Raw genomic sequence first — 17,925 nt, forward strand, 5'->3', positions numbered from 1 at the left:
TGGGATTCCCAATTCTTTTCTGCCCAAAACAGCACAGATTAAATATAGAATGGGCTTAAAACCAGTGCGGCCATCTGTGCCAGCTGCTGTATGGGGAGGCCGTATATTTACATGGCACCTGTCCCCGTCTGTCCTTCTACAAAGTCTAATTTTGAGGTATTTCCTAATAGTGGTGGACATGGTCAGGGCTGACTCACAACACAAGTTTCAAGTTAGACTTTAGCACATGCATATTTTTCCTCCAGTATAACAGTCCCATATCCCAACCAGGGGTCTTAGCCATATTGTCAGTACCATAGGCTGTTAGTCTGGGTCATTCGTCCCCTAGTCGGGCTGACGGCTGAAAGTGACCTTATAAATGATGGGAACAACTAAAATATTACATCAGCATTGGATGAGGCTGCACCAGCCTGCTGCCTTTCTGGTGAGTACTTGATTACAGTGCCACCATCAGGGCAGTAATGGAAGTACTACCATAACCATAATACTGTGTAGGGGGACACTGGGGGCCATTACTATGTATGGGACCCACAGAGGACTATTATACGGTGTAGGGGCCATTGTGGAACATTATACAGAAGGCCACTAGGGCTATTGTACAGTGTAGGGGCTGCTGTGGAGCTTGTTCTCATAACAGTAGCCAATCTGAATAAGCAGAGCTGCAGCACAGAATGTGGAGGATATCGCACATGATGAGACAGAAGGAGGAGTTCAGACCACTCTGGATGCCAGTAGACAAGGCAGCGAAGGAGAAATCCCTGGTCAGAGCTGTGGAGATGGAGTGATATTAACAATGAACTCTATGGCCACCAGTACCAGACCTCTATGGCCACCAGTATTAGACTTCTATGGCCACCACTATCAGACCTCTATGGCCACCACTATCAGACCTCTGTGGCCACCAGTATTAGACTTCTATGGCCACCACTATCAGACCTCTATGGCCACCAATATCAGACCTCTATGGCCACCACTATCAGACCTCTGTGGCCACCAGTATTAGACTTCTATGGCCACCACTATCAGACCTCTATGGCCACCACTATCAGACCTCTATGGCCACCACTATCAGACCTCTGTGGCCACCAGTATCAGACTTCTATGGCCACCAGTAAAAGACCTCTGTGACCACCAGTATCAGACCTCTGTGGCCACCAGTATCAGACCTCTGTGGCCACCAGTATCAGACTTCTATGGCCACCAGTATCAGACCTCTATGGCCACCACTATCAGACCTCTATGGCCACCACTATCAGACCTCTATGGCCACCACTGTCAGACCTCTATGGCCACCACTATCAGACCTCTATGGCCACCACTATCAGACCTCTATGGCCACCAGTATCCGTGTCATCTTCTGCTTCTCAGCTCCGACTCCACTTTCTGGAGAACTCTTGCTTCCTTCCCAGAACGGTTCCTCACATCTTCAACCTCAAGTGTCTGTTCTCTTGTCCTTGTCTTAACCAGTAGATTCTTCCCATGAACTTCATGTAATGTCGCCAAACAGGAAACCCTGCCCTCCACCTCCAAGTCACGGTACGAAAAATCAGCTTAAAGGAGAAGTAGCAGGAAATTATCAATAAAGTCTGCAAAAAAAAAAGTGTCATCTAAATGTTTCATCCCTGCGCTGAGTTATCAGAGACTGAAGTAAGTTGATTGTCAGAAAATCCTGACACCTCTATATCTTATCTTATACCCCTATGACAACACCTCCTGATCATGTTGGCATACCTAGGGATGGATATGGACGATACTGTTCAATAAAACGATATACATATGGGTGACATACACCTTTATATACGGTATACACATCAGAAAATACTCCATATGTATAGTGACGTGCAAACGTTTTAGAGAACTGATGGAGGGCAAAGGTCACACCAAATATTGATGGAATTTCTCTTAGGTTAATTGACAATATAAACTTTTAACCCTTCTATTTCTGAAAGCATTCTTACTTTGATGAATTTTTTTCACGCCTGCCTAAAACTTTTGCACATTACTGTTTACCTTGTGAACGGAGCCGTACCCTTTACTCAGCTCCCACGCAGGACACCTATACTGCCGCTTGGATGGAGATCTGATAGGCTCCTATTCTGGTGGGTGGCAGCCTATAAATACAGTAGATATGTGTATTCTTTTCCCGGCTCCGGAATACATGAGGGGCGAGCTGTCCGGTGACATCTAGACCGGTCACACTGAAATGTACATTGACTCATTCAGACCCTGGATACCAGACCAGGGGTGTAATGTACATAAAATGGGCTTAAGTCAGTGCTATCATTGGGGCCCTGGGTCTAGGAGAACAGCGGGCTGCATGGATACTGTGTCCCAGGAACACATGTAGATAGGCTGAGAATAGTAATTAAATAAGCAATTATATATTCATTTCTATTAGCCACAAAGCCATTAAAATATGCAAATTTAGGGTTTGTAACTAATTTGTTAATAAAAATATACATTGTATATCATGTATGTACCATAGACTGAATATCCCTGCTGCACCTCTAGATCATGTACACATGTAGCAGAGCTATATTTATCATGGATATAACACCTTTGGGTCTGATTGATAATTCTAGATGATTCTGATGATTCGGTGGCCACCAATGACCCATTAAGACGCCATCTTGAGTCGATGACAAATTCATCTCTGCTACATCTGCTGAGTACAATCCTGTTCATTGTAAGTAGCAGAGAATACCATTTGCTACGTTTCATACAGACAAATACATTGTAACAGACTGTAGCAACTTTGGTTTCCCCTGTTAACCCTTTCCAGACCTACGCTGAACCGGAGAACTAGACGTTCATAAAGTTTTCAAGAATGAGACTTCCAGAAAGTTTGGAAAAGCTGAAGTTAGTTTTAGATGTTGACGAATATTGCTTCATGAGACCATCAGATGTCCCAGGCATGGGAAGACGTTGCAGCTGTTCATAAGACAATTGGAAGTGATCTTTACTTACTGTGTGGGATGGAATAGAAGGGTGGGTGGGTGTTATGGGAAGAGGTGGGCGCACTGGAGAGAGAGGAGGTATCTGGTGTCACTGGTCAGGGACGTACAGTACAAATAGACAAGGACCTCTACTTTCGCTCTTGACAATTCACCCCACTTCCATTGAGAGCCCTATCTCCAGGCTCACCGCTTCCAAGCCAAAAGCAAGACCACCGCAAGCATGAGCCAGTCATACTCCTCCACCCAACGGGCATCTTCCTACCGCCGCACCTTCGGAGGTGCATCTCCATCATTCTCTAGATCCTCTTTTGGATCCAAAGCAGGATCCTCCAGCTCCTTGTCCTCCAGGGTCTACCAGGTGTCTCGCTCCTCCGCCGTCCCAAGCCTTTCCAGCTTCAAGTCCACAAGGCTTGCCCCGGTAAGAGCCAGCTATGACGTCCTGGACTTCAGCCTCGCCGATGCGATGAACCAGGAGTTCCTCCACACCAGAACCAATGAGAAGGTTGAGTTGCAGGAACTGAACGACAGGTTCGCCAACTACATTGAGAAGGTACGCTACCTGGAACAGCAGAACGCCATCCTGGTGGCCGAAGTCAACCGAATCAAGGGCAAGGAGCCAACCAGAATCAGCGAGCTGTACGAGGAGGAGATGAGGGAGCTGAGACGCCAAGTGGACATCCTCACAAACCAGAGGTCACGAGTGGAGGTGGAAAGGGACAACCTAGCCGATGACCTGCAGAAACTAAAACAGAGGTGAGTGCACTATATCAGTCCAGGACGGAGATGTTGTAGTGCTTGGCTCTGTAACCAGAGCTGTAATAAGGTGGCAGGCAATAGGCAGCAAAGACAGGCAAAGGTGACAGAAGGGGAAAGAAGAAATTTTAAATAGTATTTTATTGTAATGGTATATTTGTAATGACACATAAAACATGACAATAACAATATAGCGATGGAAAATCGAGCAGGATATTACAGGTGTAGCAGAGCTGAATGTGTCACAGCCCATAATTGAGTGATATCTAAGGTTTCATATAGCGGACACGACTGCATTAACTTTACTCATAGGGTTATCACGATGACCATGTACCCCAGGAGTGACAAACTCAGCTCTGCTACATATGTATCAAACCATTTGAATGTCATCAGTTAGTAAAGGGTTAACATTACCTGTTCGCTGTGACATATGCCATTCCCACCATTCGGATCCCTCTGTCTGTGTATCCCACCAGCTCCTTGCTCCCCCCTACAGTCCTTATCTCTATAGTCTCCATATAAGGTCCTTCCCCTTGCAGGAATGTGGGAGCGGATACAGGAATACAGGCATCAATGTCACTGACTTCCTCCATAACTTCATCGTGTTCTTCAGCAGTGGCCGGGACAGAGGGGTTGTACAGGGTTTACAAAACATGGCTGCTTGCTTCCTGGAACAGCGCCATCTGTCCAGGGGCGTGATATTACAGCTCGTCCTCCTTAAAGTGAATGGAGCTGAGCTGCAATACCACACACATCCTATGGACAGGTGTAGGGCTGTTTTTAGAAGAAATCAGCCATGTTTACTAATCCTGGACAACCCCTTTAAATGTCATTTTCAACAAAATTTGCGTAAATTAATCCTGGCAGGTAATTGTAAGAAACTTTGTAATATAAGAGAGAAATGCAGGTCACTATAGAAGTCTATGGAGAGGGGAGGGGGTGAGCAGGAAGTTTAGGGGATAATAGAAGAGGTTACATGCACACGACTGTGTGCCCTTTACAGATCCATGAAAAATTAAATGTGTCAGCCATGTTTCCTATGGATCCATACATTTTATTGGATGAGCCTGGACTGCAGAATAGAACATGTCCTGAGTCTTGTGTCTAGGCTCAAGGCCTGAAGATGGACTCATGAACAACACGGTCATGCGTTTGGGGTCATAGACTATTGTTGAAGTTGGGTGGAAGTCTTTCTATTGCAACCAAAGCAGTTTATTTGGATCCGTACAGGTCATTACTTCTCTCTCTATATATTCTGCCTATATAGAGAGTGGAATGTATATGGTTTTAGAGCAGGTTCTCCTCTACTTACTGTGGGCAGTGTATGGCAGCCAGTTAATGCTGTTATTAATAATTAGATATTTATAACAAGATCCCAGTTCCCCATGAGTGTATACTCAGTAACTAGTCTAAGCAAGTGGAGCTGCAGTGTAAAGCATGGTGGAGAGCAGCCAATAGAAAGCATTGGTTGTCTGTGAACTTCAAAGACTCTTCTCTGATTGGTCTTGAGGAATCACATGATTTATTTACCAACTTCATTGCAAGAAACATGTTGGTAAGAAGGTCAGGTCCTTTCAATTATAGAGTCTTGGGCTATTTTGGTACAATGTGAATTTCATGTTGAACCCCCATCTGCATGCAGGTATAGTGTGAATGAAGACATGGCCATGCACGTGCCCGGTTCACTCCACTGAAATCTGAGCTGCCCACATGTCTAACTATTGCCTGCCTTTATCTATCTACAATAATGTGGATGGGCCCTACTACCTTGTTTGGGTGCTGGAGGTATCGGGCAGCCTCCTACCCCCACTATAGACCCATCATATATAGTAATTAGAGCCAAAAGTGCTTGCTCTTGATGAATAATGGTCATATATGTCACTATGAAACAAGTATGGCCCCCAAACACAAAAAAAAAACAAAGACCCCATTCATGGCCAGAAATGGACAACCCATCCTATTTTTCAGTTCTCAGATGAAGTTGTATTGTTACTAGCAGCATTAATATCCCTAAACGAGATAAAGTGCACAAACAATGCCATACAATTAGTTGTTTAATTACTATTAAAAGACATTGACAAACAGCTCTGCTACGTATGACAGGCTCAACACTGCTGCGTCAGTCACGGGCCGGACAATTGCTATGCGTCAAATGCCACCACGTGTCGGACCCAGCAACAGCTGTTCATTCTAACCAAGAGGCGACTATTTATACCGAGGAGCAGAACCTGGCGCCGTATTTCATCATATGTCACCCCCAAGGACACATATACAGCGCTGCACTAGTGAAAGGGCAGGGGACATATATACACCTCGGGTGACCTTTAAGGCTGAATTGTTGGCATTTTCTCCTAAAATCACAAATTAACAGCGCCATGGGCTATATATAGGACTAGGGTCTTCTTATGTAGAGGGGGCGTCAGGCACCAGGGCCCGAAGATGAATGGAAACTCTGCAAGCCCTGTAGGGTGGGGGTTCCCTCTATGAGGCATGTATAAAGAAGGGCTCGGACATGCATGTATCCCCTATCAACAGGATAAGGGGTAAGGGTCAGATTGCTGGTGGTCCGAGCAGTGATCTCCCATAGAAGTGAATGGAGCAATGGCCACACATTACATACACTAGAGCAGAGCTCCCCAATCTGTTTTCCGCCAGGGACCCGTTTCAGCAAGACAATTTTTCTATGGCCCAGCGGGGGCGGGAAGGGGTGTGGATGGGGGTGGGGAAGGGGTGTGGTTAGGGGCAGGGTTAAGCATGGGGGTGTAGATTACTGATGACGGACACTGCGGGTTATGAAGATGGCTACTGATGACAGATATCACTCCTAATGCTGCTATTAACTTCACTACAGCCTCACTACAGGGACAAGTGACGTGTAATGTAGTTGCCCAAAGTTTGGTAGGCGAGTGCGGGGTGGAGCCAAGACTCGCTGCATGTCCTGCACAGTACTAGAATCCCGGACATACAGCAGGTCCCGGCTCAACCCCACACTTTGCTCACCTTATCCCGATGAGCAACAACCAAGTGTCAGTGCTGCTGACTCCTTGCCGCCGGTACGCAGATCGGTGCAACATGCCCCCATGGCCCGGTATTGGTCCGCGGACCGGCGGTTGGGGACCCCTGCACTAGAGGACCACCTGGAGCATTCAGTTCTTGAATCGCCTTGTTAATGTCACTTACTTTGTTGTCAGCTAACTTTTTCAGATTTCTATATGGGAAATCTAACTTCATGAAAATTTTGTGAGAATTCCTTAGCTAGGCCTGGTTCACATTTGCGTTCGGTATTCCATTCAGGGAGTCTGCATGGGGACCCCCCGAACAGAATACCGAGCGCATTAAAAAGCGGTGAGCAGTGAAAGCACAAGGACCCCATTGACTATAATGGGGTCCGTGTGTTTTCTTCTGTTTTTTGTTCGCACGAATCATGAGGAGTGAAAAGTGCTGCATGAACTACTTTCCTCTCTGCATGATTCGTCTAGACACCGTGCAGAAAACACACGGACACCATTATAGTTTTATTGCTCACTACTTTTTTTTTCAATTCAAATTTTTACTGCAAATTTTAATATCTATCTATCTGCAATGCTGGGGTGATATGCTGGTTCTGGTGACACTAACCTATCTATCTGCAGGGCTGGGGTGATATGCTGGGTCTGGTGACAGTAACCTATCTATCTGCAGGGCTGGGGTGATATGCTGGGTCTGGTGACACTAACCTATCTATCTGCAGGTCTGGGGTGATATGCTGGTTCTGGTGACAGTAACCTATCTATCTGCAGGGCTGGGGTGATATGCTGGGTCTGGTGACAGTAACCTATCTATCTGCAGGGCTGGGGTGATATGCTGGTACTGGTGACATTAACCTATCTATCTGCAGGGCTGGGGTGATATGCTGGTTCTGGTGACACTAACCTATCTATCTGCAGGGCTAGGGTGATATGCTGGTTCTGGTGACATTAACCTATCTATCTGCAGGGCTGGGGTGATATGCTGGTTCTGGTGACAGTAACCTATCTATCTGCAGGGCTGGGGTGATATGCTGGTTCTGGTGACAGTAACCTATCTATCTGCAGGGCTGGGGTGATATGCTGGTTCTGGTGACAGTAACCTATCTATCTGCAGGGCTGGGGTGATATGCTGGTTCCGGTGACAGTAACCTATCTATCTGCAGGGCTGGGGTGATATGCTGGTTCTGGGTACAGTAACCTATCTATCTGCAGGACTGGGGTGATATGCTGGTACTGGTGACAGTAACCTATCTATCTGCAGGGCTGGGGTGATATGCTGGTACTGGTGACAGTAACCTATCTATCTGCAGGGCTGGGGTGATATGCTGGGTCTGGTGACAGTAACCTATCTATCTGCAGGGCTGGGGTGATATGCTGGTTCTGGTGACAGTAACCTATCTATCTGCAGGGCTGGGGTGATATGCTGGTTCTGGTGACAGTAACCTATCTATCTGCAGGGCTGGGGTGATATGCTGGTACTGGTGACAGTAACCTATCTATCTGCAGGGCTGGGGTGATATGCTGGGTCTGGTGACAGTAAACTATCTATCTGCAGGGCTGGGGTCATATGGTGGTTCTGGTGACAGTAACCTATCTATCTGCAGGACTGGATGATATGCTGGGTCTGGTGACAGTAACCTATCTATCTGCAGGGCTGGGGTGATATGCTGGTTCTGGGTACAGTAACCTATCTATCTGCAGGACTGGGGTGATATGCTGGTACTGGTGACAGTAACCTATCTATCTGCAGGACTGGGGTGATATGCTGGGTCTGGTGACAGTAACCTATCTATCTGCAGGACTGGGTGATATGCTGGTTCTGGGTACAGTAACCTATCTATCTGCAGGGCTGGGGTGATATGCTGGTTCTGGTGATACTAAGGGCGGGTTCACACCTATGCCCAGTATCCACTTTGTGGGTTTCTGTCTTCTGCCTGAGAAACTGAACAGGAGATGTAATCCTGGCAGTCAGTGTCCACCCATGAGCTTCTTGTGCCTCTCCGCGGCAAAACCAGTTTTTTGTATCTGGACACAGTCCTGCATGTCCGACTTTGTATGCAGTTAAAAATAAACGGTTTTACCGTGGACAAGCACAAGACGCTCACGGGCGGTCACTTTGTAAATCCATTCAAGTGAAAGGGTTTGAAAACTGTTTGCCAGTTTCCGTCTTTTGTCCAGTTTCTCGGGCAGAAGACGGAAACCTGCAAAGCGCAGAATTTGAAACATTCTTCTGCTTTTTTTACTCCCCACTTGATACATTTTGGGACCAGTCTTTGCTTTTTGGGTGTTTCTTGATATTTTTTTTAAATTTCCTTGCACCACATTGAGTATTTCAGGACTGCGCTATATTCTGTCCTGTTATTGGCCTGAACATTGCACTTGGCCTGCTATGGCCTCATATACGACTAGATATACATACGCTGAAGGATATTTTTAGGCAGCACTGGGGGCAATTAATAATATATAGGAACATGTGATATTTATGTGGAGTTCCTAAGTTACAATAGGGATATTTACATATAAAGGGAAGAGAATTGGACAAGATGAATTGGCTTTAATAATGGAGGCGGAAACTGCGGACTATAAATATACAGGATCTCCAGCTCTCCTGTCCTGAGAGAGATATCGGGAGTCACTGACCACTTGTTCATAGAGACAGCTGACACATAAGTCACACAAGACAGCCAGTTAAAGAGACAGTAACTGTAAGTGAGTGAGGACATATAAGCTGCTGAATTTAGGTGTACTGTGTCTTTAAATAAGTGGCAAGATGACCCCCCACCCACATAGGACACTAATACTGTCAGGACCCTGAAGAAGAGCAGATAGTAGAAGCCTCCTGTGTGTGCTCCCTATATGGTGAGATGGGCGATAATTTCCCATAAGGAATATAAAACAAGCTATAGCGTGAGGTCATGGCCATTCCTAAAAAGGGGGAGGGGGCAACACAACGGCCTTAATAGGAGAGGAACAGTGAAAATCGTCTTCTGTCTCTTCTCCATTCATCACATTAATAGTATTCTCATCCGGGGATCAGAGGTCCCTATTATATCACACTTACATGTACTATGAAGGTTAGCACTGGAGTGTCCTCCAACTGTATAACACCCATAGTATAGCACCCATACTAAAGCATTCATACTCATTCATTACAAGTCCTGAAAGTTCTATCTATCTATCTATCTATCTATCTATCTATCTATCTATCTATCTCCTATCTATCTATCTATCTATCTATCTATCTATCTCCTATCTATCTATCTATCTATCTATCTATCTCCTATCTATCTATCTATCTATCTCCTATCTATCTATCTATCTATCTATCTATCTCCTATCTATCTATCTATCTATCTATCTATCTATCTATCTATCTCCTATCTATCATCTATCTATCTATCTATCTATCTATCTATCTATCTCCTATCTATCTATCTATCTATCTATCTCCTATCTATCTATCTATCTATCTATCTATCTATCTATCTCCTATCTATCTATCTATCTATCTATCTATCTATCTATCTCCTATCTATCTATCTATCTATCTATCTATCTATCTATCTCCTATCTATCATCTATCTATCTATCTATCTATCTATCTATCTATCTATCTCCTATCTATCTATCTATCTATCTATCAAAAAAAAGTAAAACAAGCAGTTGTATATTCCCCGGACCCCGCTCCAAACGTTCCAATAATACAATAAATAATGGTCAGCTCATTAAATGTAGCAATAAGCTGTCAGGGTAACTTATTGTATGTGCCATGTAATAAAGTATCCATCATCTTCTTGCTACATCCGTACACCATTTCTCGGTGCAGTCTTTTTATACCGTACTAGCAGGCATCAGACGGTATGTGCTATGACTTACTCTCCTTTCCTGAATTATACATTTCCTTGCGGCCCCGCTCCACATGTTACCCTATTACTAGTATGAAGAATAAGCTGAATGATTTATCATCTGAGTAACTAGTGCTGACTGGTCTGTGTCTCTCCAGGCTGCAAGAGGAGATCCAGCTTAAGGAAGATGCCGAAAATAACCTGTCCGCCTTCAGAGCTGTAAGTTGTATTAACAGGGACTAAAACCCCCAGTGGATCTATTCTATGTAACATGACCTTAGATAACGCACTTCCCTATCTCTAATCCCTATGTTCTTCCATGTAAACCTTCTTATTAACTCTCTTTCCATCTCTTCAGGATGTTGATGCTGCCACCCTGGCCAGGATTGATCTGGAGAGGAGGATCGAATCTCTGCAGGAAGAGATTGCTTTCCTCAAGAAGATACACGAGGAGGTAAGAATGGCCACCAAGATGTAATTTCCAACACTTCAAGATGTCTTAGTTCCTTTTTCGATAACATAGATTACATGTTCTCCAGCGATTGAGAAGGTTTTTTGTGTTTCCGTAGGAAATTCGTGAACTCCAGGCACAGCTACAGGAACAACATGTGCAGGTAGAGTTGGACGTGTCCAAACCAGACTTGACCGCAGCCCTCAGAGATATCCGGGCTCAGTATGAGACTATCGCAGCCAAGAACGTGGCAGAAGCTGAGGATTGGTACAAATCCAAGGTAATTACCAGACTTGGTCCATAATGTTCCACCAGTGGGTTCTAGATAGTACCGTCACTATCTATAACTTATGTCCTTCAGGTGTCTGACCTCAACCAAGCTCAACAGAAGAACAACGAGGCTCTTCGCCAGTCCAAACAGGAGCTGATGGAATACCGTCACCAGATCCAGTCCTACACCTGCGAGATTGATGCTCTCAAGGGAACAGTAAGTATCAGATTGTCAAAATTTGCATGTAACTATTTGCAACTCGATCATCTATGATCCTTGAAGAATGCCAAATTCTTGCATACATGAACTATACTAGTAGCCTTCTCATGAGCTGGCCTAGAAGATCGGCATCTCAAGAATGAACTATACCTTATACCAATGACTCCATTTTTTTTCAGAATGATTCCCTGATGCGCCAGATGCGGGACCTAGAGGAAAGATTTGCCGGAGAGGCAGCTGGGTACCAAGAAACCATTGGCCGGCTAGAAGAAGAAATCCGTAACTTGAAAGATGAGATGGCGAGACATCTCCGCGAATATCAGGATCTGTTGAATGTCAAGATGGCGTTGGATGTTGAGATTGCCACATACCGTAAACTGCTGGAAGGAGAGGAGAGCAGGTAATGCCTAAGTCATGATGAGCACATGTGTTGTGTACAGCGGCGGGTTGGGACTTTTTGGGCCCACAAGGGAAAATAATTCTGGGACCCATCCTACAACAGAACACTTAGAACTGTGCAATAATCTTTGGTGCACACATACTGTTATTTGGGAATTAACCCATAAGGAGAAGACCCAAAATTCTAAAGGTATTTCTAAATTGGGTTGTCGTCTGCTGAACCCTTGGGGTCCTGGAGGATCCTCTGGTGTAACAGTCCGAAAACTTAATGTACCAATGACATGGCATGGCTTTCTTCCAACTGACCCAACTTTGGCAAGATCTGGAGATCTTTATATCCAAATTTAGAGACCACCTAAGAATCTTTAGACACCCAGTGTTGTATCAGAGTATATCTAGAATAGTACGCAACTCTTCTGCCATATTGGAATTCTATTAAAGTGAGAAATCCAGCCTAAAAATAAGCATTCAATACTTCAGATCTTTCAGTCTTCGAGGCAGAATCTAAGGACGATCTGTTGTAAATAATCTGTACTAATCATATGATCTTTGTACATTTTAGGATCACTCTCCCTATCCAGACATATTCAGCGCTGAGCTTCAGAGGTAAGATTACTATCGTTCATCAATCTTACTTATTTGTATGAAGATAAGACAAGTCTCTCTGTCCAGCGATTCCTCACATTGCCTTTGTCTATGTCTTCTGCAGAGACCAGCCCCGAGCAGAGATCATCCGCATCTGAAGTTCACACCAAGAAAACAGTCATGATCAAAACTATTGAGACCCGAGACGGAGAGGTGAGAAACATAACATGGATGTAGAAGATCAGCCAGTAGTCTTAGTATGGATAGGAACTGAATGTCATCTGCTTTCAAGGGAACCCATATGTTGTGTGCACGGACACCCCAAGATATACAGGCAGTTCAAAGATAGGAACTAGTGGCTAGTCTACTATATACTGAACCTTTATACCCTATTCACCCCCTCCCTAATGTGCAGAACCGTCCAGAGGATATCTTGTGCAAATGTCCTTACACGAAAGCGAACTTAACCCTTTCCAATACTCACCATAAATGGTGATCAGAAAATCTCCCCCAGCATAAAACTGCCCTATGAGTAAATATCACTATACACCTGTTCCTACTGCAAAACTACCCGTCATACTGTATTACAGAAAAACTACCCCCTCATACTGTGATGTTGTGAAATTTCCCCACTGTACGCTGCCATCTGACACCAATACCGTTCCCATCATACAATACGCTCCTTTTAAGAAATTCCTCCCACTTGCAGACCCTATAACACAAATCTTCTCCCTTTTCCCCGCACTTCACCGATATTTTATAGCATTTTGTCCTGAGCATTAATTTCTTTTTTCCTAAACGACTTTTGGAAACTTGGCAGTAACTCCATCTGTAAATCCTGACGCTCAGCCAAGAAAGGAATGGAATGGGAGTTGCGTGCCGGCAATCTAGACTCTGCATTCATGAAAGTATCTGCAAAGTCTTTGTCATGAAGATCAGGGCGAGGGTCAGGCTGATGGGACCTGAAGCCTTCAGTATATATTACACTGCTGGTATAGTTGAGCTTCAGTGCGGCCGTACCTGCCCCTATAATCCCCTCACATAGTAACTAGTCAAGAAGGATGGGATGGAAATCCTAAAAAGCCCTAATGGGGTTATTTTGTGGGTTTTCTACAAAAAACCCTATAGGTAGTCTTTCTCTAATCTCCCCTCCACACCCGTATTCTGCTGCCCCATTTGCTATTATATGACCCCGCCACTTAGATATTTCCCGCTTTACACCCACAATTCTTGCTTCGATCCGAAGCTGTAGGTTTTCCGGACCTTCTGTTGAGTCACTCATGTCGGCTCAGTTACATGGCCTCATCCTGCTTTTTATAGTGAGTGCTGAATATACACCGGGACACGCACAGGACTCCGCACACACCAACACAACGCCCACTGACATGGAGAGAATACAACAGCTGTTCCCTAAGAGTTTCTAAAAGTAAAGGCACAACAGCTGCAATCTAGTAAAAGATGGACAGTTATAACAGGGGATGAAATGCTCAATGTCCGTCCGTCTCCGAAAGAGTCAGGTTGCCACATTACATCATACAAAAAGGCACACAGCTAAAAGGGCAACCGTCAATATTAATATCTAAGGGACCGCCATGGGGTTAGGATAAACCCCACTTCTAATTTGCTCCTTATGTTTGCAGGCTTTGTCCCCACAGTCACAGTAATGGATCATTTCTGATATTTAGGTCCCTGCTTAATATACTGACTACATACTACTCATCTGTATATAGAGCACATCCATATTGGATCTGTATATCTTTATATTTGATGCTTATGGTCCATGCACACAATGAATTACCCCTTGTATGGTGGCACATGGAGTCCTGTTATGGACACTCTTTGTGCCACCATTTGGTAATTCCTCCATAATATGGCATGTAGGCTTGTATTGAATACTGCAATTTATTTTCTATAGGGTCATACAGAATATAGGAGAAACAAACTTTATATGTCACTGTATAAAAGAGGACAAACATGGGGTACAGAATTACCCCACATCATGCTATGTGCAGTATATTACCCATAACTACAGCAGGGATCTCTAAGACGGCTTATGGAGAAGACTCTGGTTTGACTCAAGTTGTAAAGGGCTGTTGAAGGGGTTTTCCAGGCCTATTAATTGATGACCTATCCTTAGGAGATTGATGGAGCCCTGGATGTTCCAGAAAACTCTTCTATAGGGTCAGACTTTCACATGTGGAATAGTTATCTTATAGAGGCAGCATTTTTCCTACAACAGCTGGTGGTGTCCAAAAGGAGGACTATGGAGTATAGAGTAGATTTATAGAGTAGATTTTTCACTGTCTACATCTTTGCTCTTGATCGGACTTCGAATTGGTGGTGCAATGAGTAAGTTATGAGAAGTTCTCTCTGTCTACTATCTCTGTAGACATATTAGTAACACACACACATACTTCTCATTGCCCCAGCAGATCTGAGCACCTTCTATTCCTCTGGAGCACTGGTAAGTCACCTTTGGGCACTTTCCTCTTGTTGCCTTCACTTCTATGACCACATCACTCTTCCAGGGTTAACTCAATAGCAGTTCTTTTGCTCTTTCCAGTACCTTTCACCATGTATGCCCCACCATGTTGTTATACCGCACTTCTCTGTGCATCACCATCCCTAACCCTACCACAATGCATTGCTCCTTTATGGCCTATGTTCTATAGTATTTGTTCACATCTTCACGCTGAGGCTGGAGCTGGATGATGACGATGGTCCGATGATGTGTGAGGCTTGGGGCGTGGTACAACACCCATTATGGCACCAGGGGGTTCTCCAATGACCATGCCACCAGGGTTGGACCAGCCCAGTAGACCCAGGGTTGGACCCTTGGTACACCCAGACCCTGGCTCCAGGTGCACAATATCTATACAGATGAAGGGCAGCCCTCTGAATAATCTCATATAATGGAGCTAAGCAAACCAAGTACAGTGTCGGACTGCAGACCCTTGGAATACCCCCACAACTCCTAGGAAATAGACTACAATATCCTTCAAATTTGGGTGTATTTTGCTGGACCATTATTGTTTCAGAGCCTGGGCCCACCAGAGAAAGCTGTGATACTCTGGTGGGCGAGTCCGACACTGCCCAAGACCCATCATCTGACCACTGTTATCTAGACCTACATCTACTCTTGCATGCATTGTCAGATATTGGTGCAAATTCTCACATGTGCACAAGTGTGCGTGTACAATATTTTGTCGAAAAGGATTCTCTTGGGATTGGTAATTCCACTAGGATTGAATATATTTCAGAATTTTCTGCTTTCCGTTTCAGTTAGTGCAACCCCTATGAACGGGTCACAGGATGTCCCACTATGAGATCCTTAGTGATCAGTTGCGATTTCTTTGTAGCACCACCACTGGTGAAGTTAAATATTGCAGTCTGGTTATTGAAATCCATGGACAGTTTATGTAAGGCAAGGAGGTTTTGGGTCACCCTTGTAGCTGATCTCCATTGTGGATAATAGATTGGGATCCGAAATGAGGACTCACTATTAACTCCTTCCAGTTTACTAGCAGGGTAGGGAGTAGACTGTCTCTTCACATATAACTTGAAGCTCTTCTGACTTGTCTCTTTGTGTCCGCAGATTGTCAGTGAGGCTTCCCAGCAGCATCAAGAGGTTCTGTGAAAGGGCCCACGAGGATGGACACCCCACAGGAATGACCACAGTGCACAGCCTGAGCGTAACCCTGCTGGACCTAGGCCATCTCATGCTGTACCCACACCACACATCTCCACTACACCCGTCACTGCTTCTCCCCCATACCATGGACTGCCAGGGGGCCCAGTGTGTATTAGGACACCCCCTCTAGAGAACTAATCCCCTCTTGGAGGTTTCTCATCATTGCAAGAGAAATAAAGTAACCAACACTTTCACAACCATTGGCATTCCCATTCATTTCCCAGGAAACACGAGCACCATGATCCTATAGACCATGACGGACCCCAACGTACCTGACCCTCACCCACTTCTCAGAGATGCTGAACGGTGCCGTCCTGCAATTGTGGCTTCTTATCCTATCGATGGCTTAGACAACTGATGGCAAATATCTGAATGGTAACAATCACATCGGTGCCCAGGACACTATTGTCCTATAGGATTAGGGGATCTGCCACATTTCGTGATCACTATGGTGACCCAATACTTAATGTGCAAATTCCCACGAAAAGTTTCCCATCTTTGGCTCTCCTGCTGTTGAAAATTTGCAACTCCCAACATGCCCTGACAACTTGCTGGGGGTTGTAGTTTTGCAACGGTTGCAGATCCTTTTAGGAACTTCTTTATCTGTTCACTTAATACCCATACTATACATGAGTGGCCTGCAACCCTGAAAAACTACAAGTTCCAGCATGCAAATGAATTCCAAGGCACGCTGATACTTGTAATCTCACAACAGTTGGAGAGCCAAACGCATTAAATGGCTTTATTTCCACCCAGGAGTTCAGTGGTGCCATTTGCACCCAGATATCATGAGTGAGGGGGCTCCAAGGGTCCTTTTGCTAGATAATAAAAAAAACAGCATCATACATGTTACATGGCAGGTGGGGACTCCTTAAAATTTTAGCATTTTGGTCCAGAAGCTGCAGTTTCCCCTACAATATACTGTAAAATGGAAACTATTATAGCACCACCAAGTGGCAGATTGTTAGTACTACATTATTCCTAGACTAAAATAAACTATTTCCAACTGCACAGACTTTGTAGGCATATATGTTACATACAATACAATCTACATCCGTATTGAGTACGCCCCTATTAGTCAAACTGGATACTGAATGTGACTGGTAAGTCTATAGAGATGAGACAGGATGATAGAGGAGAACGTCTGATCTACTTTAATGTGTTACATCCATCTGTGACCCCCCCCCCCCCGCTGAAGTGAAACTACAACTCCTACCATGGCAGGTTCTCAGGCAATGCTGGGAGGTGTAGTCCCACAACAGCGGAGGGCCATAGATTGCTCTAGATCAACAACCTGTGGTCTCTGGCTGCTGGGAGTAGTCGTCTCAGTCTCACCACGACTGCAATCCTTGATCTACGAAGAAAATGGAACTTGAATGTGGTTGGAAAGAAAAACAGAACGTTCTAAATATAAAAGCATGGCTGCCATCATTCAGAAATAGCGCCACGCCTGTCCATGGGCTGTGTCTGGTACTGCAGCTCAGCTCCCTTAACAATCGCACATAGAGTCTGTGTCCAGATGTGGCGCTGCTCATGCAGCCATGTCTTTCGATTCTTGAATACAGAGAATGAGAACTAAAGTTCGTTGAGATGCCGGTGTTGAACTACAAGTGCCAGCATGTCCTGACAGCTGTAGGTACGTGTACTATCATTAGGGAGAATCCTACCCCTTCATATCACACTCCTACAGATAGTCGTTGTTACATTTATACCCTTCTCATGTCCGGAAGAATGATCACATGACGC

General features: G+C 44.8%; 1 protein-coding gene and 1 long non-coding RNA gene across 2 annotated transcripts in view; one reads left to right on the top strand and one right to left on the bottom strand.

Moving 5' to 3' along the window:
- Positions 1-17,925, bottom strand: part of LOC142216652 (uncharacterized) — a 59,399-nt gene that overhangs the window by 13,137 nt on the left and 28,337 nt on the right. The gene's annotated exons all lie outside the window — the stretch shown is intronic.
- DES (desmin) lies at positions 3,084-16,377 on the top strand. The gene is made up of 9 exons (XM_075284618.1): positions 3,084-3,710; positions 10,722-10,782; positions 10,922-11,017; positions 11,133-11,294; positions 11,376-11,501; positions 11,684-11,904; positions 12,466-12,509; positions 12,613-12,701; positions 16,084-16,377. The coding sequence occupies exons 1-9, from the start codon at positions 3,178-3,180 to the stop codon at positions 16,123-16,125; spliced, it is 1,374 nt and encodes a 457-aa protein (XP_075140719.1). The 5' UTR covers positions 3,084-3,177; the 3' UTR covers positions 16,126-16,377.

Source organism: Leptodactylus fuscus, chromosome 8 (assembly GCF_031893055.1).
Source record: "Leptodactylus fuscus isolate aLepFus1 chromosome 8, aLepFus1.hap2, whole genome shotgun sequence".
Lineage (NCBI taxonomy): Eukaryota > Metazoa > Chordata > Amphibia > Anura > Leptodactylidae > Leptodactylus > Leptodactylus fuscus.

Bases quoted from the DNA above. Each gene is read 5' to 3' on its own strand.
- DES (XM_075284618.1), top strand. From the start codon at position 3,178: ATGAGCCAGTCATACTCCTCCACCCAACGGGCATCTTCCTACCGCCGC. The intron at 10,783-10,921 runs GTAAGTTGTATT...CCATCTCTTCAG, and splicing joins ACCTGTCCGCCTTCAGAGCT to GATGTTGATGCTGCCACCCT. The intron at 12,702-16,083 runs GTGAGAAACATA...TTGTGTCCGCAG, and splicing joins TTGAGACCCGAGACGGAGAG to ATTGTCAGTGAGGCTTCCCA.